The sequence below is a fragment of the Cygnus olor genome, chromosome 20 (assembly GCF_009769625.2).
Source record: "Cygnus olor isolate bCygOlo1 chromosome 20, bCygOlo1.pri.v2, whole genome shotgun sequence".
NCBI classification, from domain to species: domain Eukaryota; kingdom Metazoa; phylum Chordata; class Aves; order Anseriformes; family Anatidae; genus Cygnus; species Cygnus olor.
In genome coordinates this window covers 8,620,849-8,646,129 of record NC_049188.1, presented here as the reverse complement: position 1 = coordinate 8,646,129, position 25,281 = coordinate 8,620,849, and the positions used below count along the sequence as shown (strand labels likewise).

The window sequence follows — 25,281 nt, the reverse complement described above, 5'->3', positions numbered from 1 at the left end:
TGTCACGCAGCTTTAGGATAGTGGCGTAATTACCAGAACTCCCATAATTTGAGATTCACACTAGGCCAAAAGCTTCCTTTTAGCAACCCAAAGTCTGTTTAATCACCACAAGTCAAGCTCTACTGACAACTTAAGCTGCAGGTGCTTATATTGAACAAACTTCCAGTGCTTTAGTTTTCACAAATTTACCAGCAGGTTTAGTTTCCAAAGAGATCTGTCATTCCAAAGTATGAATTTAGGTCAGCTTTTTAACAAAATCTGATCTATGAATACAAATGCCATAAAAGATTTCAACTTGGTATAGAAACAAGCAGTTTCTGGCTATGCTAGTAATACAAATCAGAACTGTAATTATTTTTTTAAACAAGACCAAAGGTGAACAATATCTCACATCAACACATTAAGAGCATCAATTCTTTGCAGACAAATAGCTTGTTTAGAAAGAGAGATTTTGCCCATCATTGTCTCAATATAACATAGGAAAGTCTTGATTTCAGGCATTTTTAAGTATTCCTAAATAACTGCGTAGAAAGACACGATGGGGAAAAGCATTATCATCAGAACACGTAATAATGTAGGCTCAGGATGATAACCAGCTTTTATTTTTTACATACAAAAAACTCAACAGAAGATTTACATTTTTTTCTTGGACTCACTTCTCCACTTTGATATCTGACTATTTCCAAAATGTGTTCCAGTGAAATACAGTGGGGTTCACTAGATCACAGTGATAACTGTTAGGTAACAAACATGAATCAAAAACCATAATTTGGGTTGAAGACAGTCTTTTTAAACTAAAATCAATCTACCAGAGCAATTCTTACTGTGTAATCGCTTTCAGTATTCCTCGAAGAACTTTGTAACTCATTAATTGTTGGCTTTCTTTTGGAGGAAAGCAGGGTCCACGTTCTGTCACATACGCATAAGGAAATCTAAGCACCCAGAGTCCATCAGCTGGAAGGGTTATTTCCTGTTTCTCAGGGTAAAATACAGGGCAAGGTGGTGGCCCTGGCTGAACCTGAAAACAAAAAGGAAATGGGTAGATTAATTAAACATCATTAGAATAAAAACTTAAGAGACAACTGAATCCACGGAAGTCTGTTAAGTCTCTAAGCCTTGCCTACAGTCAAGATCTTACCTACTTCAGCACATCCCAGGACACCACTGTGCCACTACCATGAGCCATCCACAAGATTCCATTTCTACCATTGACAAGATGCTGAATGTGGCTGCAGATGTGGCTGTCATTGGTAAAACCTTAACACAAACACAAGCCATGTCCTTCCAACGCACTAAACACTGCGTTATCAGGGGATTTCCAGTACTGTAGCACAGATGTGCCTGAACCATTACCTAAACCCATGTGCTGAAGGACTTCAGCAACATCTAATATAGGTCATGTATAATTCATATTAGAAGATTGAGAAAGCCTTATTCACATTAGCAACTGACATGTAGAACCTACAATGCATAGCCTAACAGATTTTCCAAGTAAAAACACACCCTTAGGAGTCATAAGGTGTGATATAGGTGTAACCTGGGAACAGAAAAATAAGTATCAGCATAAACAAAACCTTCAATTCTTGCCTCAGTTCCAAACAATAACATGATAGACTGCTAATGGCATTAATTTTCTTCCACTACATCCCACTCTCCTCTAAAAAGATAAAATTGAAATGCTCCCTGGGGAGTCAGATGGCTGACAGTTTTCACACACAAAACCTCAGAGATTAGCAAGGCAGGAGGACAAGAACAAAATTAAGAAACTGCTGAACTAAATTGCATGTTTTTTATAATACTGGTGGAATTTTGGCATTGGGAGTCACATTTCAGTCAGTATTCTCCCTTTCATTTCTAAAAAGAAACAGGTTCATACCTGATTAGTTGAAGATTTCCCATAAAAGAAGCCAATTCCATTGCTTTGTGATTCCGTATTAAGGATCTTGTAGCACTTCTCAAACAGCTAGAAGGGCTACAAGATGTTCCAAATCTGCTTCCCCTCCCACCGTTCATATGGAACGCATTCGGTACTGACTCTTACTCAGTGACAATACCATACAACGAGCACCGATATGATTTCTTGCCATATTCTAACAAATAATGACCACCTATGTACACACTATTTCATACACCAGTAATTGAAGGATGATACACCTGCCCATATGTTACAGCCTTAAAAAAAAGCGTAAGTGGAGGTTTTTCCTCCATTTCTTTAATACACACTTGAAATCAGGAAAAAAACCCTCCAAGTCAGGGAAAAAAAAAAAAAGAACAAACACTTTTTCACCTCCTAAATTCAAATGGTAACAAATAATAATAACAAATCTCAGCAATGAGTCACTGCTTTTCTCTGACTTTTAAAATTATTAATTTAATTCTTACACAGTCGTTGCTCACTGGTCATCTTTTTTAAAAAATAAATTACGTTTTTTTTTCCCCAATCTGAGCAAATGTGATTAATTCACTCTTTATAAAATACACATTTTTAAAAACTTACTTTATATAAAGTGTAAAGCTGGCATAAGCCAATCTTGAAGTTTAAAAAAATACCTGCTTACAAAACAGATACTTTGGGCGCTTTTTGCGACTACTGCTTTGGAGAACTTGACTGCAGTTGTTTTGGAAAAGAAAAAAAAAGTGGTTGGAAAGAGCTCCTTGTAGCACCCCGCTGACACCCTTTGCCTATCACCTTTGTGCCTTCCAGCCCTGCAGTCAATGCTGCAACGCTCAACGTTCTCTCTGCAGTGACCAGATTCCCTTTTGCATTTCTTACCTGAGGCGTCAATGTTATTTGCAGTGGAGCATCCGGAACCACCACAAAGAGTCTCATGAACTGAGCGTAATGTGGCTTGAGCCCTCGCCCCTGAGTCGACGACAGGATGTACAGCGGCATGTCAGAATTGAGGGCTTTGATGGCGGATTCCTTTGGCCCTCCGCCCATCACTTTCATGACCTTATCGGGTCCTGAACACATGAACCTCCTACCACGTGCATCTTCATATTCAAATCCTACGAAAGCTCGAGCGATGTCATCTCTCCGTCTCCCTCTTCCCATCACAACTGCGCTTCTCTTTGCGGGAACGGCCTTGTTAGGTGCAGGCCAAGAATTGGTATCTAAATCTCCTTCATCTTCAGTTCTTGTCCTGATGACAATGTCCCAAGGCATTAAATAGTTTGTTCCCGGGATAAAGCCTTGTTGGTCTAGGCCCGTGTGGAAGTTATAAGCCTTAGCAGGCCCCAGCTTAACCAGTGACCAACTGGAGAATTTGGGCAAGAGGCCCTTGGGGCAGTTAGAATGGAGCATCCCAGGGAGGTACTCGACAGTGGATGCCTGACGATCTACCAGGCTCGGCCTTTTCTCACTTTTGGAGTCCCCACTCTGCCCGTGACTTTCGGCATTGTCCCCTCCACCCTGGGCGTCAGGCGGGTAAGTGCCCAAGCTGCCCGTCGACTGACCCAGGCTGAGGGCCAAGCTCAGACCTGTGCTTTCTCCCTGAGTCTGAGGTTCTTTTTCTTTTAGTTTCTCAATCTCGCCTTCCGGAGGGGCAGGCGATGACTCGTCCCTAGCAGGTGCCGGATCAGGTGTGCTTGGCTGAAACACAGGAAAATTGATGTGCTCCAGTTTCCCACAGCATTTTTCTTCCAGCAGCTATGGAAAAGAAAACGCGGTTAACTATCTAATTTGTCTCTGGCACAAGCGAATTTAGAGTCACAGTATTTAGCAGGTACAATTAAGGCTCGAGAGGCGTGTGCTATGTGTGAATCGAAGGGGCAATGGGAGAACAGCCCAGGTACGATGGGCTTAAAATTCACGTGAACCACTACACATGAAGGTCCTCCTGTCGGCATGGAGTGGTGCAGACTGAAATTGCCCACGCAGCCCATCAGGCAAAGAATTCTGCTCCCAAGAATCTCTTCCCCAAGCACCATTTACAACTTGATAACGTTAAGAGGAAACTTATCTGTGGCCACTTCAGAGTACAGACCTTGCTGATGAAGCAAAAGCACTGCTTGACGCAAAAATAGAGGCTTAATAGTTACCTGGTAAAAGTCATAATTTGCTGCCTTGATATCAAAGGGGTCGTCCCGAGGAGCTTGTTTCCTTCCACAGTTACAGGCACCAGTGGAACGAGCCCGGCTGTTGTGGTACAGGATTGGAGGATTTCTGTCTGCTTCTGGCTTCTCACCTAAAAGGGAAATCAATCAAACCCCAGATAAATCGCTCACTAGTTCAAGAGATTCTTTGATTCCCTTAATTCACTGCCTCCTCCTTGCTATGTATGTATGTAAAATTACTTATCAGCAACTCCTTCTCTCTTTCCCGCTTTTTATACAAAGTTCCAGTGTAGATTTTACCACTCAACTGAATCTGCTTTGCTTTTAGAAGCTTTCTAAAAGGCATAAAGACATCTTCAGCCTGCAATACATATTTCAGTTTCTATTCCTTGATTGAACTCTATCAAGCTATAAAAAAGGAAGTGGAGGGCACTTTTACTCTCCTGGAAATATTTTTTTTTCTGTTCGCTATTTCATGTTAGAAGAACTCCAGTGTAACACCTCCAATCAGCAATAGAGAATCAAAGTTACTACTAACAGCAAACTCGTTCCCAAACATTGCCCAATAGAAGTGGGGTGGTGGTGTCTGTCTTACACACCATTTAGAGGATGCAAGGGCATAAAGACATGAGAACAGTTACTGGAGATTACGCCTTTATAACACTGACAAAAAAACCAGTCCCCTACCATCTGTGGCTTCTCTGATGTCCTAGTCCTATGCGATGCAAACGCATCATATACAGTCCCAGCACGTGCAATAAGCTGCAGAGGATGAGCCTGAATTGGTCACGGAAGCTAAACTGCCTCCAAATCAGAATGGTCCCTCCTGGCTGTGAGTGGGCATCTCAGCAGGGCAACGTAGAAGAAACCTGCACAACAGCTCTGCTGTAGCTAGTGCCACTCAAGGAGGATGAAGCTTTAGTGGCGCCAAGCTTCCATATTCACGTCCTTCCCATGTTTTCATCTTCCATGAACACGCAAGAGCTGGTGCTCTCACCCTGAGACATGACATTTTAAAACAGGTACAAAATTAAACCACGAAAATCAATCCCAACCGAGCTTCTTTACCTGCTTTCGGGAGCAGGTGAAACTTGTGCACGCAGTGCTGGTCAGTTAAGCTGCGCTCCTCACACAGCTGATGCCCGTTGCTCCAGAACTTGTAACAGTCCTCGTTGAGCTGCATGGCGTACTTGTGGAAGGCCGGGCCGCGCGCATGCTGGCTGTACACACGCAGGGCCTGCGCCAGCTGATTCTTATGGACCGTCATGGTGTAATTGTGGGGCAGGTTGGACTGATAGGCGCTGTGGGCCATGGGGAGGGCTTTCTGGCAACGGTTTTCAGAGAATTTGGTGTCTATATCTAAATAGCCTTCCAAGACTTTGATGCTGCCCATGATTTTGGAGCTCAGTTCCCCAGTGAGAGAAGTCGGGTCATCGTCTTTGCCTTCGATGGTCACTTCGTACAGCTTTAAAGCCGCGGCGACCCACTTCTGGTAGGTTGGGAGCTCAAAGTGAGAGGGCTGCGGGTTCCTCCCCACGCTGTCGTCAAAGCCCTTCTTGCTGAGCACCAGCTCCACGTGCTGCCACAAGAACTCCTTGAGGGTGCAGTCCACCAGCTGCCCAGAGGAGCTGGAGCTGCTGCTGCTGCTCTCTGCGTAGAAGGACAGCTGCTGCCTGCCGTGGCGCATCATCTGATACCTCCTGGGTCCCGACAGGGTGGGAGCCAGCAGCGAGTCCGTCTCCCTCATGGTGCAGTTGCTCCTGAGCTGATCGAGCAGCATGGCCACGGGGTCCTCGCCATCCTGGGCCCCGCCAGCCACGATGTACACGAAGGCCTGGTTGGCGGGCACGGTGAAGAGGCAGTTGATGCTCTGGTTGGTCAGCACCCTGCTCTTGCGGAAGATGCGGTAGATCTGGTCCTCCAGGGCGTGCTGCAACCTCCTCTTGGGGGAGTGCTTTTTGGGGGGCGGCTTTTCCAGGTGGCCGCAGGGGTCCTGGCCCCTGCTTGGGAGGGGATCCACCTTCAGCGCCCCGTTGAGCTGGAAGAGGAAGAGGAGGCGCGGCGGGCAGGGCCTGCAGTTCAGCTTCCACTCCTTGCCGACCGGGCAGTCCTTGATGGCAGCCTTCAGGGAGGGCAGCACCTTCTGCCGCAGCCCGTCCAGCGCCCTGAAGACGCGGTCGTAGGTGATGTCGAAGGAGCAGGTGGGGTGCACCAGCAGCAGGATATGGCAGACGGAGAAGAGGTAGAGGAGGCTCAGGCAGTGCAGCTTCTCCTGGTGCTTCCAGAACTCGTGAGCCTCGGCGTGGGGCAGCGGCCCGGGTCCTCCGGCCGCGCTCTCCCTGCTCTCTGCAGCCGCCAGGTCCCCGCAGGCCTTCAGCAGCTGCGGCGTGTCGCAGATGGAGGTGAGCACCAGGTAGAGCACCCTGCTCTCCTGGCTGTAGTACGCCTGCAGCTGGTTGTAGTCCTTGGCCGCCGGCTCGCCCTCCGGCCCCGCGGCATCTCCAGCCTCCTCGGGGTCGGCCGGCTCGAAGAGGGGGAAGACCTGCCGGTCGCACACGGTGCTCACCAGGGCCGCCTTCTCGGAGCACAGCTGCAGCGCCGTCTTCCCGAAGATGCCCACCACGCACACCTCCTCCTCGCCGGGGGACGAAGGGGACGGCCCCGGACCCGGCCCCGCAGCCGCCGCCCCGCCGCTCCCCTCGGCGCCGGCCGCGGCCGCCAGCAGCAGCTCCCGCAGGCTCACCGGCCCCGGCAGCGGCATGGCCCGGCTCGGCACGGCCCCGATCGGCCCGGCACGGCCCCGATCGGCCCGGCACGGCCCGGCCCCGCGCCTGCGCCAAGGCCGAGGCGGCGCCTGCGCCCCGCACGCCCAGCGGGAAGCGGAAAGGGCGGTGGGGGAAATGCGGGCAGGTGGTGCCACCCCCACCCCCCTCCCTTCCCCGGGCTGCGCTGGGGGTCCGACGCCGGGGCAGCACGCAGCGGGTACCCGCAGTGCCGGAGGTGCCGCCTGGTTCCTTTCCCGATGCTCCCCAAAGGCTCGGGACAGCCGCAGAGGGCCGGCAGCCCGTGCCGCGGCTGGGTCGCTGCTGTGCCACCGCAACCGGGGGCTCCGAGTCAGAGACTCCTTAGGGCTGGAAGAGACCTCCAAGATCAGCTGGTCCAGCCCTCACCCTACCACCGGCGTCCAGAAGGTCTCCCCTGAGCTTCATCTTCTCCAGACTAAACACCCCCAGTTCCCTTGGCCCCTCCTCACAGGACTTGGGGTCCAGGCCCTTCACCAGCTTCGTAGCCCTTCTCTGGACATGGTTGTAGTGTGTCGCTGTCCTTCTTGTACTGAGGGGCCCAAAACTGGACACAGCACTCGAGGTGCAGCCTCACCAGAGCAGAGTACGAGGGGACAATCGCCTTCCTGGCCCTGCTGGCCCCACTATTCCTGACAAAACCAGGATGCCGTTGGACTTGCACAAAGTGGTGGCTCTCTGGAAAGCAGCCTCAAGGTCTGGTGAAGGCAAGTCCTTGTCCTGAGCGGAGGGAAACTGTGGCACTGGCACCTCACGTGTCTGCCACTGGCGGAGAACTCATCTCACCACTCTAGGAGTGACCCAAAATGACACATATCACAAGTACACTCTTAATCACGTCATCGAATTTGTGGGAAGTTGTAGGCTCTCACTTTAATAACACTGCTTAATTGCTTTTCTTTGAATTTACATAATTGCCATCAAGATCCTTGTTACAAAAAAATGTAAAAGCAATATTGAATTTCAATAAACAAGCACACATTTATATTACAAGCAGAATCAATGCCAGGAACGTTACAGTCCCTGCTTCAGTAGCAGCCAGGTCTCAAAACTCTCAGGAAATTTCACTCTTTTTTTTTCCAATATCAGAGAAGATGGAACCAGTCTGAGACACACTGGAAATATGTTGCCTTTGAAAAAGGCAGATTTCCGATAGAGTGTTTTCAAAATGCCCCCTTCTCAAATGTACTGCATTTACTTACAGATTCATTGTCTGCATAACATAAAAATTGGATTCAAGTGGCTTCCTGACCACAAACGAAAAATACATTATTCCATAAACCTACTTCTGTTCATCAAAGCTGCTTGCAGCACTCAACCGGGCTGGTGAAGGACTTTTTGGATGAGCCATCTGGTAAAAACAAGAACAGGGTCAGATCTCGGAAAATGAACTTAGTACTAATTGCTACTGAGATAAAATATGATGTTAACTGACACTGACAGTATTTTAATGCCTGGCACTGACGGTATTTTAACTTAACTGACACTTCATAAAAGAAAACAGACACAGCCAATCCTCAAGACATTATTAACCCTCAGATTTTGTCCTCCTGGAAACTGGAACTCCGATGCTGGAGATAGCACTGAAAGCATGAGAATGGCCATCAAAAAAGGAACTTCTTAGCATGGTCAAATAGCCAAGGATGGGCATTCTGCAGTTTCCTTACTGTTAAAATAGAAATCAGTAGAACCAGAACCCCTCTTTGTGGGTACTTGGCACTTTTGGATGAGAATTATGGAGAGATTACCTAACGTATACCAACGGCACTGCATCGTAAGAAAAAAGTCAGTATGCAACTGTATGGATTTTCAGGCCAGCTCATCGTTACAAACAGACATCACAACTTGCCTGAAATTTGCGCCGTAGTGCCTGTGTCATTATTGGTGTCAACCCGGTCCCACACTCAATGTTTTCTTTATTGTTTAGTGGAGTGCCACCCGGACTTCTGAAAAGATTGGGAACAAGGGAAATTAGTTCTCTAATTAAATTAGTTCTCTAATTTTATTTAGAAAAACAAAACAAGAAGAGAATGGGACTTACCTTTGTATATTGACCTTCTTAAGATGTTTTCGAAGATCTAACTGATTTTTAGGTGGGGTACTACTGGAAAAAAATGTTAAAATGAAACATTTTCCACTGTGTAAATAGTGTTCATCATTGTTCTGAACAGAAAAATCTGTTCTGAACAGAAAAAATCTAACAACAAAGAAAGGAAGAAAGTGTCTTACGTTAAGGAGTTTGTAATGTGAGCTGATGGCTTGGATTTAGATCTCAGACTAATACTTTGTAAATCTGAGACTGTAATTAACGCCCTGCGTGTCTTCACTGGTGATCCTGCCTGAAGTTAGAAAAGAAATGTTACCACAGATAAACTTGAGAAGGCCTCGCTGATCCGAGATCTATTTAATATTGATATTCGAGAGATTTCTATGCTTAGGGTTTTTATGCTTTTTTTGCATCCTGAAGATTTTGATGCACCTTGGACAAAGATAGGTTTATTTAAAAAACAGAACTTCTGCAAACAAGATTTTGGATAGGCAAAAGAAGGTGCAAAATATATTGCTAACACAGACATAAAGCTACACGCCCTTAATGTAAGATTAGACCTGTCCTGCGCATCAGCTGACATTAGTCACTTGATTTCTTCATTTCAAATGCCCGCATGCAGAATTAGAAAAATTCCTTAAACCTGATCACTGAGGTTTTACACGAGAAGAATTATTTTATTGAAGATTTCTATCAAGTGCTAAGACAAACACTGCAGGAAATACAGATTCCAGTGCAGAGCTGGCCCCAATACACCATTTATCCATATATCCTCTGGTTTACCTTGTCCGTTCTCAGGTTGCTCTCCGTCTTCTTAAGTTTTACATTCAGGAGATCTTTGAGAGTGATCTGCATTGGCACATCCTTTTTTTGTGTTGGCTCCTGAAAATAAAAGGTGGTTGGAAGGGCAGTTAGGATCAGCAAGTGACCCATCCTTCACGATGGCACGCGCTCCTGATGAACTGGGTCCAAAGAACCCAGCCAGGAGTGCAGAAACAGAAGAACCTTCTTACTCCCTACCAGAAGTGCTTTAGAGCCGTTGCCCCGTTTGAGGAGGAGAGGTGCTGGAGGCAGTTTTGGTGGAGGCAGTGGTGGTGGTGGAGGAGGAGGAGGTGGAGGGGGTGCAGACACAGGCTGCAGCTGTACTGCAGGAGGCGTGCACATGGATGACAGCGGGCCCGTCTGCGTTTGTACAGGAGCACCCAGCATTGTTTTATTGCACTTTTGACAAATAGAATTTTCTGAAGATGAAGTCACAACTCCATTCGTCTGAAAACAATATAAATAAACAAGAGAATATTAAGTCCACTGATAAGAGCAGGTAGAATTTGAGAGAAAGGAGCTTGTGGCTTCATTTGATCCAGAAGACATAGATGCCCTCTTAGGATGCTCACCAGAAAACCAGTTCCCTTTAGCCATCAAGTAACTGCAGCTTAGTAATGCTGAATGTGAAGAAGAGGTGAAGCACTCCCCGGTGAGGAGGTCTTGATTTTCTCCTCACTGACCACAGACCCCTACACAAGCAAACATTACCCTGCCCCAAAGGGATTGACACTGACCTGGAGCATTCCCTGTAGTCTGGAAAATTCAGTTTCCAAGTTTTCCAGCTGCTCTCTGAATGTGTTTAGCTCCCTTAAGTAGATTTGTGATGGAAATATTGTTTCTTTAACCACCTTAAAACTCTGAGCATAAAAAGAAACAAAATGAATATTTTCAGTTATATTTCCAGATACAGAGGCCCGACTACTGATGAAAGTTCTGTCACAGGGTCTTCTCACTGAGGTCAACAGAAAGGCACAACACGAAGATACACAGTTTCAACAAATACTTCCTTGGCAGGAACCCAAGGAGCGACTTTCTCAAGAAAGCCTTTTAACTTAATCTAGTAATTCTAAGCTGTAATTCACATTTGAGCTGAAAAGTGAACACGGTCACCTCTGCTATTAAAGAAAGACTGCAACTCCTGACACTGCAAATCCTGCTGACGCTGCCATATACAAACTCCAATTTCACATAAGTGTTTAATGTCTACAGTGGCCTTAGACATTTTCTCATAGTTATTCCTTCAACAATAAACACCATATATATTTAGATGTTTCAACAGACATAATTAAGTTTACAGCTTAGTTTTCAAATTTGGCATATCTTGCATTGAGTTCTAAGGCTGACCTCACGCACTAGAAAAAACAGAAAAGCAGAAAACTTACCTGTGCAACAGTGTTCTGGCACCAGCAATACAGAAATGACACCGTTGTTGTAAGAGGTTTTACCATGTTTTTTACACTGGGCAAGGCTATTGACCAGCGTGAGGATGGATGGCTTGGGACAGAGGATGGGTCCAGTGGAAGATCACCTGCTGACCTGGAACAGAATAGTTCAGAATGAGGTCATAATTATATTTGTATTTAAATATTTATAGCTTCAGTCTTTGAAAAAGATAACAGTGAACAAATTACAAGTACTAGCAACAGCAGGTGTCAGTGTAGTAAACATGAGCACACAGGCCAGGAAAGGCTAGAAAACACTGTGAGAAGTGCTCCAGCACCAAACAGATTAAAAAAAAAGAAGTATTTCAAATCTTAACTGCTTCTCCTACACGTTAAAGTTAACGACAGATGGAGGAGTAGAAGATACACAAGCTGACACAGCTCCACAGCATCCAGGCCAGGCTCTCAGTAGTCTCCAGACGCCGTTCTGTTACCTCAGCTCCACATACCATCAGAAGCAAAGAGGGGACGCAGGAATTAAGTTAAAAAATCAAAAATTTAGTCAAAACCGGAGCCTCTTACTGCGGCGCGGCACAGCCCGAGCCGGGGGGTTTGGCAGCACCTCCTTTCCCCGTCAGGCGACATTTCGCTCTGGCTCTGGCTTTCCGTCGACGTTTGTACTTGGCCATTCCTGTCAGAAACGGAGGGATAACGGTGAGCGCGCGGAGAAAACGTGAAATTTGACGTGGGGACGGCAATTTCGCCATATAAGGAGAAAAGGGCACGGAACGAGGGCGGCCGGGGAGGGGGCCGGGGAGGGGGCCGGGGAGGGGGCCGGGAACCGGGGCCGGGAACCGGGGCCGGGAACCGGGGCCGGGAACCGGGGCCGGGGGGGGGGGAGGACTGGGGGGCCGGGGTCCCCAGCCCCCCGGTTCCCCTCCCCCCTCGGCCCCCCCCAGCCGCCGCTCACCTCACGCCCGGCGCCGCCGATTCAAACCGGGCCCCGCGCGGCGCGCAGCCAATGGGAGCGCCGCTCTCAGCCGTCCCCTCCCTTTCCCCTCACGTAAGCCGCGCGCTGATTGGTCGCTAGGAGGACGCGGGCCCCCTCCTCTCAGCTCGACGGGTGAAGCGCCTGGAGATGGGTGTGCGGGGGGGGGGGCAATCGCGGGCCTGGCGATGCTCCGCCCTCGTCATTGGGTGGAAGGGTTTGAGCCTGACCAATCAGATGCGGGATGGAGGTGGGAAGGGCCAATGGGGTGGAAAGGACGAGGGCACGAGCCCCGCCCCCCCGCCAATAGCAGCTCAGCGCTCCCTACGCCAGCCAATCCCCGCCCGCCCCCACTCCGCCCCAACGTCGTCTCGCGGCGCTCCCTCCGCGAACCAATCCCCGCCCTCCGCTCCCCGCGGCGCCCAATGAACACCCCCGTACCTCCGCGAGGGTTTACATCCCCTCCCGCCCAATGGCGGCGGCCCTCCCTCAGCGCCCAACCAATGGGAGGCGAGCTCCGACTGACAGCTGCCCAATGGCAACCTCCGTCTCTCCGCGGCCCGCGGCGCGAGGGGCGGGCATCTCCCCGCCGCCGCCTGAGGAATGTCAACTATTCAACATGGAGACGGCGCTCGCCAGGCTCGAGACCATGGTGAGGCCGGGGCGGGCGGCGGCGGGGCCGGGGGGCGGCGGCCGAGCCCCGGAGCTGCCTCCTGAGGGGGAGGAGGGGGCCGCGGCCCTCAGGGGGGAGGCAGCGGCTTGGGCACCGGGGGCGCGGTCCTCGCAGCGGCCGGCTTGGGCTGGGCCGGGTCGGGTTGGACCGTTCCATTCCGCTGCCCCCCCCCCAGGCCGCGCGCGCGGAGGGAGGGGAGGGCGTGGAGCGCCGCGCTGCCGGACGAGTCCATTCCTCACAGCGCGGGGGGGGAGGGGGGGGGAACTCACACCTGGGCTGTCCCATTGTCCCCGCGGGGTGGGGGGTGGGGGGGCGGTGAAGGGGGGCGGGGTGGGATGGTCCATTCCAGGCGGGTCGGGGGGGGGGGGGGGGGGGGGGAGCGGCGCTTTCCCGCCCAGCGCTGAGGGGAGGCCGCGGCCCGGCCGGGACCGGGACCGGCACCGGGGGGCGGGGGGGAGCCGCCCGCAGCGCCTCGCCCGGCCGGGACGGACATTGCCGGGCCGCCCGCCCTCAGCACCGGGCTGCCCGGGGGGCACGCGGCCGGCGGGGGGCTGCGAGGGGCCCTGGAGGCTCGGGGGGCGCCGGAGCCGTGAGGGAAGCGGGGCCCTGTGGTGGCCTCCACAGCCCGGGCTCCCTGTGGTGGCTCTCGGCAGCCGCCTTGCAGCTCCCTTCAGCTGAAGTTTTACACGATATTTTATGCCTACAAGCGCTTAATTTCATTCATAAGTCCGTGTGTGAGGTAAAATGCTCGCGCTGAGGTAATTCTCCAAAATACGGTGCTCCTTTGTGGTGGTTTTTGGTTTTTCTTCGCATGGAGACTTCCAGGAAATGTTGGAATTCCAAAAATGTAAAAGTTCTGTGGTTTTAATTGTCCGTTAGGTACATTAATTGTCAAACCAGAAATGGCCTCATCAGGAGATGGGGGAAAGTACGTTATTCATTACAGAGAGAATTTCTCGTTGTGTGTGTGTTTTTTTTTTTTCTCCCCTCTGGCAACCTTGGGTTTAATTTCTTAAAAAAAAAAAAAAAGGAAAAAAGAGTTTAAGAGTTTCCTAGTCCTTATCAGTACACACTCACACCACCAAAGTGGAGAAAAAAAAAGTCTAGAAAAATAGAAGGAGCGGCAGGAGAACGTGATGGGGAATATTGTACATCAACATTATCCCTTAACCTGATGTGTGCAAGGCTTTCACCGTGATACACAGAGCTAGCGTGCAGTTTAATGCTACCTTTAAACTTTTAGTTTACTTTTTATTGTTCCTTCTGTCACTTTTCTACGGTACCAGTGTAGCGCATCCCCGAAAGCATTAGCAGCAGTGGGCAAGTAAGGGTGGCCTGAAAAGAAAGAAGGGGCTGAACGTTGTTAACGTGGGAGCTTGTCCTGCTGACCTGTCTCTGTCACCTCACTGAGTGACCCACATGGCGTTGTAATAGGGAGTCACTTGGGGTAAATAGTTGAAGCTGTGATGTTACTTCCATTAAGAAGTAAAATACAATAATCTGAAAAAATGCCAGAGTGCCTGCATCACTTGAAGTATCAGAGGGTTCAAACTGTTACCTAGTTCTCAGCTTAATTGCACTTTAAAACAGATTTTATTTTGAAGGAGCCATACTTCTGAGGTTATTTTTGTTCTCCTGCAGTTACTGACCTGCGGTAATCATACCGAATACTCAGAATGGTAATGCACACAGTATTTGACTTCAGTGACATACTGCATTCTTGTCAGAGCTCTGAAGTTGTTCCAATTGCAGATTCAAAACCTCAGCCCTGCCCACAGCTCCGTGTCTTTTGTTAGTTGTTGTTTTAAAGCCCAGTTTGAGTGATTTCATTTTTCCTTGTAACACATTTTTCTTTCTGTGTAATTCTGCTTCGAAACACCCAGGCTAGCTGTGTGTTTGTTGTCATTGTAGTAGGTTTTGGTTTTGTTCTTGTCGTTTGTTTGTTTTTAGGGTGTTATGGTTTATTTCACTGTTCTAGTGAAAGCTGTGCTTTTAAAGTTGGACTTCTAATTCCTCACTTTAGGACGTGTAAATAATTAAAGAGGTGTTTTGATTAGCTGCCCTTAAAGTTAACAGGGGAATTTATATATGCCCGTGGAAGAAGATGGTAATGTGTCATTGTCTTACGATCTACATTACAAGTACACCAAAAGGATCTTGCACTGAAGTGTGGAGACCTCAGTGGGGTCAATTATCTGCACAGATGGTTCATACAAACTTCCAAAGGTTTGGAGATTCTGGCTTGGTCTTTCCCCCTGTCCTGATTATCCAAAATTATCTGGGGAATCCATTTGAAAACCCAACTGAATTTTAAATTTACTCCCTTAGCCTAACACTTTTCTGTTTGAGTCTCCTGTTAACTCCTTCCCGCGGGAGGTGGCGTGCCTGGCTGCCGTCCCTTAGCAGTGCTGGGTGGGCCACGGCACTTCTGTCTCGCATCTTCACCCGTGTTTTTGAATTTTACACGTTTTTATAAAAATGCCGTATTTTAAATACGTCTTGAACAATTTCGCTTACCAGTTTCCTATATGCAAACCTCATTCAGAAGTGTAACGTTTCTTTGTCATTAAGTGAAACAAAATATGTACATTGGCAACCGTCTCACGTACTGCAGCTTTATGTCCCTTGCTTTTCCCTCTGCTTACTGTGTCTTCCACCCGGGCTGGCTGGGAGGTTGGATCTCTCCCCAGAAGTGTGATAAAACAACACTTGTATTTCCCCAGAGGTTTTGACATGCATTTCCTGAAAAGTTTCATTTTAGTCTCATGGAACCAGGGATAAACTCTTGTGTAGGAGCTTAAAAAGAACGATGTGAATGAAAATGCCAGGTAGTCTTCAGTTATCTGAGGCTAGTGCTCAAAGTACAATAACAACAAGCGTTGAATGAACCACAACATCTATAAGATGAGATTCGTTAGGTGACAGATTGTAAAGCTGACCCATTAGCAATGCTTTCCAGTATGCACTTCAGTGGTGTGCAGTGGAAGAAACTTGAGTTTGGTGGACATTCTTTTAGTAAAACTTGATACCAAATGGATAAACTGGCAGATGCCGTGAGAGTGCTTCATTCAGAGCAGTTTAGTTAATTTCTGTGACTGTATTTCTGTTGTACTGGACCTACTTTTTTCTCTGAGCGGTGTCTGTCCAGTGCCCTTTTTATGTTGTACTACTAGTGATCGTACACAAAGCAGTGCAATGTTAAAAGGGCATTGGCCAGCAATGCTGTCGGCGTTACTCACGGAGCCGCGAGTCCTAAGTCACTGTTATGTCTGAGACCACAGGTGGTTTGAAAACCAACTTTAAAATGGGATTGAAAACTTTTTATTTTTTTGCACTCGCTGTCTCCTAGTTGTTTGCCAAGGAGAAATGTTAAGTGGTATTTAATGACAAATCCCATCGACTCTGTGCATGTGTCCTTAGAAGTAAGTGCCCTGCAAAGAGGAAGGAACACTGTACGGGATTCTTACAGCCTGCAGGGTTTTCTACAGAAACGTCCTAAGTTGGCTCAGGTTGTTCTGCGTGCATCAGCCATCAGCCATCTCTCTCCTTCCCGTTCCTCTGTTCCTTGCGTTTTGTTATTAAGAACCGTAACGCTGTCAGTGTTACCCGCCCAGTCCTCAGCCTTTGTGTATCAAGTTACTGGTTTTATTAAAAAGAGAAACATCTTTATGGAGACGTATGAAATACACCCCCAGTTCATGGTCCTCTAACAGCCACGAGGTAACCCCAGTGATAATTTATATCCACAGTGTTTGGAAATGAGTGTGTGTTTACGTGCGGGTTAAAGTGACAGAAGAAACTCGTGTGTCCGTAAAATGTTCTCTGTAGCACAGTTTAAGAACATCTATCTGATGGAGGTTTACCATTTCCAAATGCTATGAGACAAACCTAAAATTACGTAAACTTTGAAATGCAGTTGCCAGTTAAAAGAGCACCAAATCGTGCAAAAATGAATTTCTGACAGATATGTTGAGCATTTTGTTGGGTGTTTTTCTTCCTTTTTTTCTTCTGGTCAGTGGAATGACAGTGATTATGACTAATAATAATGTCTTGAAACATGAAGGTTCTTGCATGTCTGTATTAGGACTGGGTGAATGTTGCCTTACCAAATGTCTGACCCACAGAAACCGCTGACTTTTTTTTTTTTCCAATATGTATTTTGAGTGTATTGATTACTTGTTCCGAATTCTTGCTGCTAACGAATGCTCTGACTTTATTGCACTACTGTACTTTACAGCTAGCAGTGCAATAGTATTGTCAAAGCATCTGAAAGCAGAGCATGCAGCAATGGCTTGAGAGTTGCCTCACAGTTTCTAACACTTTCTGCTAAGCCTGTGAGTAAATTACAACTTTACATCTCATAAAGTGCATTTTCTGTGTGACTGTTGTACAGAACTCATCATACAAATGGTCCTGACCTATAACGCTAAGGTGAGATTCTTGCAGGTGTGTGTTTCCTGAGATACAGCAAGAGATAAATAGTTAGGAAATAATACTCATTTTTTTTGTCCTGAATCACAGTAGCAGCGTAGTGTTAATGGCTTATTGTTATCCTGTAAATCTCAAATTATCAGTGTTGAAATATTCCAAGAGCAGAGCTTCACGGATAATTTTGAAAGCCACCCTTATTCATCGTCTGCATTCCCAAGAGTTAGCAGTCAGAGGAGAGAGATGGAGAAAAGCAGAAAACGATCGTTCTGACGTGCCTGTCCCTAGAAGTGAAAAACAAAAAATGTTTGCTAATGGAGGAGCACAGAAACAGTTGATCTGTTAGGAAAAGTCCTTCATGAACTCTTTTAAAAAACATAGTGTATTAACAAGTTTTATTCTTCCATTTTTATCGTACCTCCAAAGCCCACTGAAGTTTGTCGCTTTAGCTATAAGCGCTGCTAGTTAATACTTTGGGGTGCAGTTAACAAACAGCCTTATTTTGATCCTAAAAGTCATAATGATTACTTCAGAGTTAAGCTCAACGTAATTAGTGAAAGCTACCATGAAGTTACAAGCATTTTGAACTTGCTTTCATCATAGTCTCTTCCGTGACTGTAAAATCTCCAAATGATTACATTAAGAAAATAATGAGTTTTTGTTGGTTTGTTTTTGTGAACTGGGAAAACTGCCTTTCTTTAGAGGAGAAGTCTTTAATAGGTATTAAAATTGCAGGCTAAAATTAATTAAGTAATAATGCTATCAGCAGACTGTTTTACAGGGCAATTAGATAACTCTCTGGTGGGTTATTTATCCTGAGGAAATAAATGTGATGTCATCAATTTTATTATCTATTATCTATTTATTATCTGCTCTGGCTTACTGGGGAATAATAAAATGCGTAATGGTTACTATAATAATCTGAGAGAATTCATTCCTCATATAATTAATAACAAGATCTCTGATACACTTTGCTCTTCAACACTTATTCATAGTTTCTGCTGGATAAACAACCGAGTATTATGGTTTAGCTAGCAGAATTCGTAATGTTTGAAAAGAAAAGTAACTAGCCAAGGAACAGCTTTATAAATTGATGGAATGTATGTTGATATTGGGGAAAAAAATCAAACATCTTCTGCAACATGTGAAGATCTGTTGAAAAAAGATGCGCTGTTCTTGTGTCTTGCTGTAACTTCCCTCTTTGGAGTACTGCTTACAAACTCGAGAGGTTTGGCACTGAAAGGGCACGTGATGCAGGAATGGATGGGAACGCTGACATGCGTTTGGGGAACTGTAGGAACCCGGGAGTAGTGGCAAGATGTAAAGTGAACAACGAGCTAATTTAGGTTAGATAAATATAAAGAGGCTACAATCAGTAGAAGTGTGTGTATACGCCTGTTGAAATGGCGCACGAGAGGAAAAAGCTCGTGTCCAGACCTATGTTTGTACCGGGTATGGCAAATGGGGTAATGTCTGAGGCTGAGAGCTTACATGCAAGGTATCGAAGTAATTCTGCAAAGTGATTTCCCACTGCGTTGCTTTTTATTACCTGGATACTTTATAGCTCTTTGGATGACGGGTTTTAACTTATAAAATAACAGGATTAGAAGTCTCAAAGTTTATTGCTTTGTACTTTTCAGGCTAGATGTGTGTCAGCGTAATTGGCAACCATCATCTAATGGAATAGGTTGGAGGAGTAGAGGAGGCATCTGTCTTCTGCTTTCCTGAAATACAGGAAAGGCAAATGGTTGGGGTTTGTCTGCATTTCTTTTTAAATATACTGTGGCTAATCCTAAATATTTTAGTTCCAGAAGGCAGAATCTGATCTGGATTATATTCAACACAGACTGGAGTTTGAAATAATGAAAAGTCTTCCTGATAATCCATCAGCAGAGGTAGTATTTTCAAATTAAATTAATAACTTTTATTGCATTCTGTGTGAAGTTGGTAATAAATAGGTATTATTCTTTAATATGAAAACGTGTGAATGTTCTTTTATCTAGTTGACAGTTTTTTATTATTATAACATTTTTCTTGCATCACGCACCAAGATAACTGGCATAATATGAATTCAGTGCAGAAACTGTCAGAAAACCCTGAATTCTTGGTATAGTGAATGAAGTTCTCCCATGTTTCGCTTTGAGAAATGAGAAGTAGTGTTAACACCTGATTTTTACAGAGGGTATCCTATCTTAGCTATAACTCATCCTTACTGTGAGACCAAAGATACACTTGCTAGTCAGCAGTAACTAAATACAGGGCTGGGGATGGATGAGAGAAAGATGAAAACGATAAATGGCAGTGTGTAGAAGCCTTCACAAATAAGTCCTTGCCTCCTTGTATATTGTGACATAGTGGAAAAATAATCTTTTTTATTTAGAAGTCTCTAATTTATTCCAAATCAGAAAAGCTATTAAAATTCACAAACATAGCAATGTATTTATTATGGAACCACAGAGTTGCACTGGTTTATTAACACCACCTATCGTTTGTGCATATGAAAAACTAAATGTATAGGTAAAAAATACTCTCAACTGCACTTTTCATTGTAAAGGGTTGTTTCATGTTATATTTTAGTTTTTCTGACTCCTGTGCTTTTAAATCTTATGTGGCAGCATGGATTTTCTCGAACAGTTTAAATATACCTCTAATTTCTACATAGGAAAACCCGGTTACTCTCTTAGAAGAACTCTCAGTGGTGAAATCTCGTTATAAAACATTATGTATGCAGCTGGAAAAAGTTTCCTTAGAGCAGAGGGAATCCATGAATGGCATCCGTGCTGCCCTAGAGAACACAATGAAGATGGTTCAGACACTACAGCAACACACTGGTCTTCAGGTAGCAGCCTCGTTTTAGTAACTCGGCTCTCACGCTGAGTCTCGTGTTAGTAACAAGGGCTCTCAGGCCCATGCGTTTGTGTAACCTCTGTGTAGATGTGAGTGGTTTCACTGGGAACTGGTAAATTTATAGACTCATAGAAAATAAGAAGAAAGTTTACCAGAAGAAATGTTTGCAAGATTGCAGCTGTTTTTGTAAATCACTAACCTGATCCATCACTCATTGGTTAAACTAGCGGTATTTAGTCTGAATTAAAGTTATACTGTAAGTGGATGGTATGACGTTTGAATAGTTTCACAGCTGTGTCAGAGCAGTCCTACTCTGACTTTTTAAAAGTAGCTACCTTAAAGAAATTAGAAAGAGAAACCAATTTTAAAAAAGCTTTTAAGTGGCAAATGTTTTTTCACTGTCTAAAATGCGTAAGTTAAAAATACTTTGTAAGGTATGGGGTGGCATTACAGTTAGTGCAAAGAAACGTTTCCTCTCAATATGATAATGCCTGTAAACTCCCCCCAGCATTTTTGTAAGTGGTTTTCAGACAATGCTGCATTACAGTTTTGAAAAGGTTGTGAAAGCATTGCTTTTGTCCCTCAACAAATAAGGTGATTTAGTTGAAAAATGTTAGTTGATAACGTAGTGGCAGAGATAGGATTGGTGTGACTAAAGCATTATGCTGGATCTGAGCTCTCCCATCAGCGTTCCGATGACAGTGCCCTGACATTGTGTTTAATCTGTCAACAGGTGTAGGCAAGATAGTGGTAAGTCTCTGTAGATAAAATGTACCGTATAATGATTTAAAAGACAGCAGTTATTATGTCACAGGAAGAAAAAATATTTTCTCTCTCTGTGTTCCAAGGATACGCTGCCAAGAATAATTTACATATAGGATTTTGTTAAAGTGGAAGACTCTTGTGTCTCTAGAGTTACATTTCAGACTTTTTAGCTAATGAAGATCTTGTACTTGACTATTTCCTAAAACAAAAATTGATTAAACTATTACGGAGAAACTTAACTCTTCAAGTGAAATACTTCTTTTTATTGAATAATTCATTTTATTTTCATTGAGTCATTTCTAGTATTGTGTTAAAGGAATATTGTGTTTGGATTTTCAGAAATACTAAGCTTGTCAACTTGCTTTCATTTGAAGCAAAGTAGGAATCTACTATTAGTTTGCATGTGAAAACAACTATGCAAACGCTGAGTTCTTTCGTAAATATCATCACCCTAGGAACTGGAAGTATCAGAGTTCTTGGTATCTTTTTATTTTCTAGCACTTGCCTCTGTCAGAAGAAGAACAGACTGCAGCACAGCAGTTAACCTGTCAGACTGTTAAAGGAATGGAATCGCTAGTGGAAGAGGTAATTAGGCCACCGAGTGTCAGTATTCCAGAAACCATTAATCCTGAGTAGCTCAACTCAAGTCAGAAGGGCTGTTTCTGTACCTTAATATCACTCAATCGAATGGAGTTTTTCAGAATGAGCTGAAGTTCCTCTCAAATCTTACCAGTTTTACTGTGTACTGATTAAGTTGATGATTTAATTTCCTGTGAAATCTTAAATAAAGTTTGGAATATGACCAGCAATAGTTTAAGTGTATTCTAACTGTAATGTGAAAGAACATAAATCTAAACTAATAGTTGTTAAAAAGTTGGATATTCTCCCAGAGCTTCTTGAAGCACGGAGTCTTGGTATAGTTATCTGCAAAGGTTTGGTCTGGGTCTCATAATAAAATCAAAATAGTGAAGAAAGTTAATAGAGTATAATGGTCTTACTAACCTTATCTTTTTCTACGTGTCTTCTTCCTGCCCGCTAGTTTTCTGTCAAAGGTTGCCTTTCTTCCCTTAATTGCCACGGTTGGTTTGCATGAAAGCCTTCCAGTACCTTTCTGCTTCATTCACTCTGTTTGCAAATATCTTCCCCAACCTTGATAAATGCTCTGGTTTTGTCTTTCCATTATTCTAAAGCACTTAAGATACAGCTGGCATAAACAGCCCCAGTGCAAAATGTAGCTGTATCCTACTCCTGCTGAGGCCAGTTTAGTTGGTATTGTTTCCTATGTTGTCAGCGAGCATGTTTTGAAGATATTCTAAAAGTTCTCTGAAAGGCAGAAGGAATGGAAAGATGCCACAAAGGTCCTGGGATTTTTTGTCAGTGCTGTATTTCTTTTTTGGCTGAGGAGAGCTGAGTGTAGCTACCTTTAGGTTGTCAGGACTGTCAGCCTCTGAAGGTTGCCTGAGAATAGGAAAGCCATTTTTTTTCCTTTGCTGCATGTGCAGTGCTTTCAACTACATCTGTACTGGAATGCAAAGGAGAAAGCTGAAGAGGTTCATCTGACTTGCATATGAATCTTCCTGTTTCCATTTTAAATTTATTTTATTTGAAACCAGGATTTGTTTAATGCCTCAGATTCTGCTGTTGGCTGCAGTGGCTGCAAGATCCTTGGTTATCCAATGGTAAAATGTAATTGCTAATACAGAAATGAAATTGCAGAAACTGCTTTCTAAACCAAACTCCAAGAAATCCTAACATTATCTCTTGTTTATTTTTAGCCATTTTGTTCAGGATCTGTAGTTCCTGGCTCAACTGAAGGTAAGTGCAGGAAGAATTTTCCACTGTTTTTTTCCCGGTTGACCATTAAGTCTGATTCTCCCCACCCCCTACACCTAGCCCCAGTAAGTAACCTTTGGGATTAACACTAATCTCTCCTAAGACTTCCATCTCTAATATTGAACTTTAATAGTTCTCTGCTATTTAAACATATCAAGTTACTACCTAGAATTCAGCAATTAATAACTTAAGCTGTTGTACTTTCTGAAAAAGGCAGTTATTATAAATAACTTATGCTGACGAATATGGGCTCTTTCGCCCCTAGTACAACAGGGGCAAATCTCTCAGTCAGACCATAGAGACCTATTTCAGTGTTTTCGTAAAAAGAAGTGAAAGTACTGTCTTATCTTTGGCCTGATTTCTGAAGAAACAAATACCTTCTGTTTCCAATGTTTTAGAGTCACAATTCAAACCGTTGACTGAGGAAATGCTTATGTCTGTACCAAGGAGTATCAGAAGCACTGTTAAACTAGCAGACTTGAACAATTTGTACAGGGAGCTATTTAACCACTTCATTGTAAATAAGAACAGGTAAGACTTAAAGCCACTCGTTACTAAGAATTTTATAAGTTGTAAAGAAATTCATCATTTTCAAATGAAACAAACAGCTAGTTAACCATTTGCTGCTCTGTTATAACTTTGAAATTTGATTTTGCTCCCTGATGGCCTTGCTGGTTAGGTATATACCCCAAAGTGTTAGGCCATCATACAAAACACCCTAAATTCCTTTGTAGAAAAGTGGCATTTATAATTGGATAATTTACAATACTGAATGTCAGGTTCTTCAGAAACAGGCTGTGTTGTTTTTTTTTTCAAAATCCTAATAGTAAAGCCTGACCCTGAACTCCACCAACACTACCACCCCTTATCTCTCCCACAAGCCTTGACCCCTTCCTGGGATTAGTGCTGCAGATCTCTTGAAGGTGATGGCAAAAATGCAGAAGTTTTAAGCTCGGAAACTCTGTCTCTTTAATCCCAAAGTTGGATTAGGAAGTGATTGTTCTTAGATTAATGCAGCACAGTAAAGTTGATGACAATCTCAACAATTATGAGAATTATGGAACACTTCCTAAAAATCATTCTTTAAACAATATAGGCCTTTTAGCCATTTTCTGACAGACCTGCTGTTTGATACCCAGTTTTGCTAAATAGTTTGCTCTTGCCTTATAGTGCCGCACTGAGTGTTTCGCAGATGAACAAGATGAATATGAAAGCCACTGACTCAAGAATACGAATCTTAAAAGAACTTGCCATTGTGGAACTTGACAGACAAGGAAATGTTAAATTAGTTGCATAAATGAACGCTCGGTCCGTTCTCATTTGACACACAAGCATCTTCGTCATAGCTCCTGAATTATTAACAAGCAAGTATTTCTTTGGTGTCCGAGTTAAAAGAACACTGTTGGAAAGTTGTTCATGTATCCGTATAGAAATCCTATTTCTAGTACTTAAAAACTTCAGAATGAAAAAATGTTGAGGTTGGAATTTGATCTCGGATATTTATAGGATTACAGACGATGCATTTTTGAACAGTGTTGTTAACCACGTGACGTTTCCATATTCTTGCCTACATTCCTGAGCGGGGTTTTTAAGGCAAATAACCCAAGCCACTTAATTGTACTTACATTCCTGAATAAATGATGAAAGTCAAGGAGACGACGGGGCCATAGATTTATTATGCTTCTGTTTAAATGACTCCTGACCCTGAGCCCTGCCCTAACCCCTGAACCTGGCCCCTGACCCCTTTCATTTTCCTTTGATGTGAACCGGCTTTTGACAGTCCAGTAAAACTGCAGCCTCGCAGAATAGCTGAGGTCTGGAGATGGTCTGGTCCAACGCCCTGCTCACATCACAGCAGGGCCAGCTGCAGCCGGTTGCTCAGGGCTGGGAACAGTCCTGGTTTGAAAAATTCTGAGGGTGAAAACTTCACCACCTCTGGGCAACATCTTGTAGTGTCTGACCACCCTCACAGGTTGTTTGGGTTGTTTTGGATGGGTTTGCTTGTTTATCATTTTTTTTTGTTTATTTCAATCTAACTTGAGAAAGGAGGATATCTGAAGTTTAGTAAGATCCTCTAGATTTTGTGAAACGATGGCCAGCAAAGAAGAGAAATTTAAATTGGTGCCTACACAAAGGGGAACGCTCATTTCTGAGCTTGTTGGTGCCCTGGTCTGTCTATTTGGAGTTTGTCGTGAAGAGGAGCAGGGTCCGTATTGGGCAAGAAAGGGGAGAAAAGGACCGGGGATACCCTGATTTGATGCTGTTGAGTGCTGTTTTACCTACAAAGCTGCTTCACATCACAACCCTATCGATCCCTGACTGCTAGGGTTGCTCTTTACTCCCCCTACCTTCAGCAACGCTAAAGTTCTGTTAGCGCAACGTGGTCCAAGTGACCTGTAAGCGGGAAAACAAGCGCAGCTGGGACAGCGCCTGGTAAAACAAACTGTCCTCAAGGCCGCGGTTACCCCGCTCCATTTCAAAACCCCACGCGAGATGCGGGAACCCATCGGTGCCGCCCCCCGCTGCCTGGCACCGACTCGTGGGCGCGGGGCAGCGAGCTGAGCCCGGCGGCTGCCCCTGCCTCCAACCCCTGCGAGCTGCCGCTCAGCCCCGGGGCCGGGCCGGGCAGGACAGCG

The 25,281-nt window shown here is 45.1% G+C and overlaps 3 protein-coding genes across 3 annotated transcripts; 1 reads left to right on the top strand and 2 right to left on the bottom strand.

The window, feature by feature from the left end:
• Positions 1–580: 580 nt before the first annotated feature.
• Positions 581–6,841, bottom strand: SMG8 (SMG8 nonsense mediated mRNA decay factor). Its single transcript, XM_040532412.1, has 4 exons — positions 5,125–6,841; positions 4,042–4,187; positions 2,774–3,649; positions 581–1,018 (listed from the first exon to the last, which is right to left on the bottom strand). The coding sequence occupies exons 1-4, from the start codon at positions 6,815–6,817 to the stop codon at positions 821–823; spliced, it is 2,913 nt and encodes a 970-aa protein (XP_040388346.1). The 5' UTR covers positions 6,818–6,841; the 3' UTR covers positions 581–820.
• Positions 6,842–7,711: 870 nt separating this feature from the next.
• PRR11 (proline rich 11) lies at positions 7,712–12,697 on the bottom strand. Its single transcript, XM_040532416.1, has 10 exons — positions 12,541–12,697; positions 11,694–11,802; positions 11,112–11,265; positions 10,464–10,586; positions 9,925–10,173; positions 9,688–9,786; positions 9,087–9,196; positions 8,899–8,961; positions 8,707–8,803; positions 7,712–8,208 (listed from the first exon to the last, which is right to left on the bottom strand). The coding sequence occupies exons 2-10, from the start codon at positions 11,798–11,800 to the stop codon at positions 8,140–8,142; spliced, it is 1,071 nt and encodes a 356-aa protein (XP_040388350.1). The 5' UTR covers positions 11,801–11,802; positions 12,541–12,697; the 3' UTR covers positions 7,712–8,139.
• On the top strand, positions 12,557–24,299 carry SKA2 (spindle and kinetochore associated complex subunit 2). Its single transcript, XM_040532413.1, has 7 exons — positions 12,557–12,751; positions 19,006–19,095; positions 19,863–20,039; positions 21,311–21,397; positions 22,588–22,627; positions 23,044–23,176; positions 23,816–24,299. Exons 1-7 carry the CDS (start codon positions 12,572–12,574, stop codon positions 23,940–23,942), a joined length of 834 nt encoding a protein of 277 aa, XP_040388347.1. The 5' UTR covers positions 12,557–12,571; the 3' UTR covers positions 23,943–24,299.
• The last annotated feature ends 982 nt before the right edge of the window (positions 24,300–25,281 follow it).

Excerpts from the sequence above, each read along its gene's own strand:
- PRR11 (XM_040532416.1), bottom strand. The coding sequence starts at position 11,800 with ATGGCCAAGTACAAACGTCGACGGAAAGCCAGAGCCAGAGCGAAATGT. Across the intron at positions 10,174-10,463 it reads GACTACAGGGAATGCTCCAG|ACGAATGGAGTTGTGACTTC; the intron begins GTCAGTGTCAAT and ends TATTGTTTTCAG. Across the intron at positions 8,962-9,086 it reads CACATTACAAACTCCTTAAC|TAGTACCCCACCTAAAAATC; the intron begins GTAAGACACTTT and ends ATTTTTTTCCAG.
- SMG8 (XM_040532412.1), bottom strand. The coding sequence starts at position 6,817 with ATGCCGCTGCCGGGGCCGGTGAGCCTGCGGGAGCTGCTGCTGGCGGCC. Across the intron at positions 4,188-5,124 it reads TCACCTGCTCCCGAAAGCAG|GTGAGAAGCCAGAAGCAGAC; the intron begins GTAAAGAAGCTC and ends TTTCCCTTTTAG. Across the intron at positions 1,019-2,773 it reads AAATAACATTGACGCCTCAG|GTTCAGCCAGGGCCACCACC; the intron begins GTAAGAAATGCA and ends TTTTGTTTTCAG.
- SKA2 (XM_040532413.1), top strand. The coding sequence starts at position 12,572 with ATGGCGGCGGCCCTCCCTCAGCGCCCAACCAATGGGAGGCGAGCTCCG. Across the intron at positions 19,096-19,862 it reads CTGATAATCCATCAGCAGAG|GAAAACCCGGTTACTCTCTT; the intron begins GTAGTATTTTCA and ends ATTTCTACATAG. Across the intron at positions 23,177-23,815 it reads TTCATTGTAAATAAGAACAG|TGCCGCACTGAGTGTTTCGC; the intron begins GTAAGACTTAAA and ends CTTGCCTTATAG.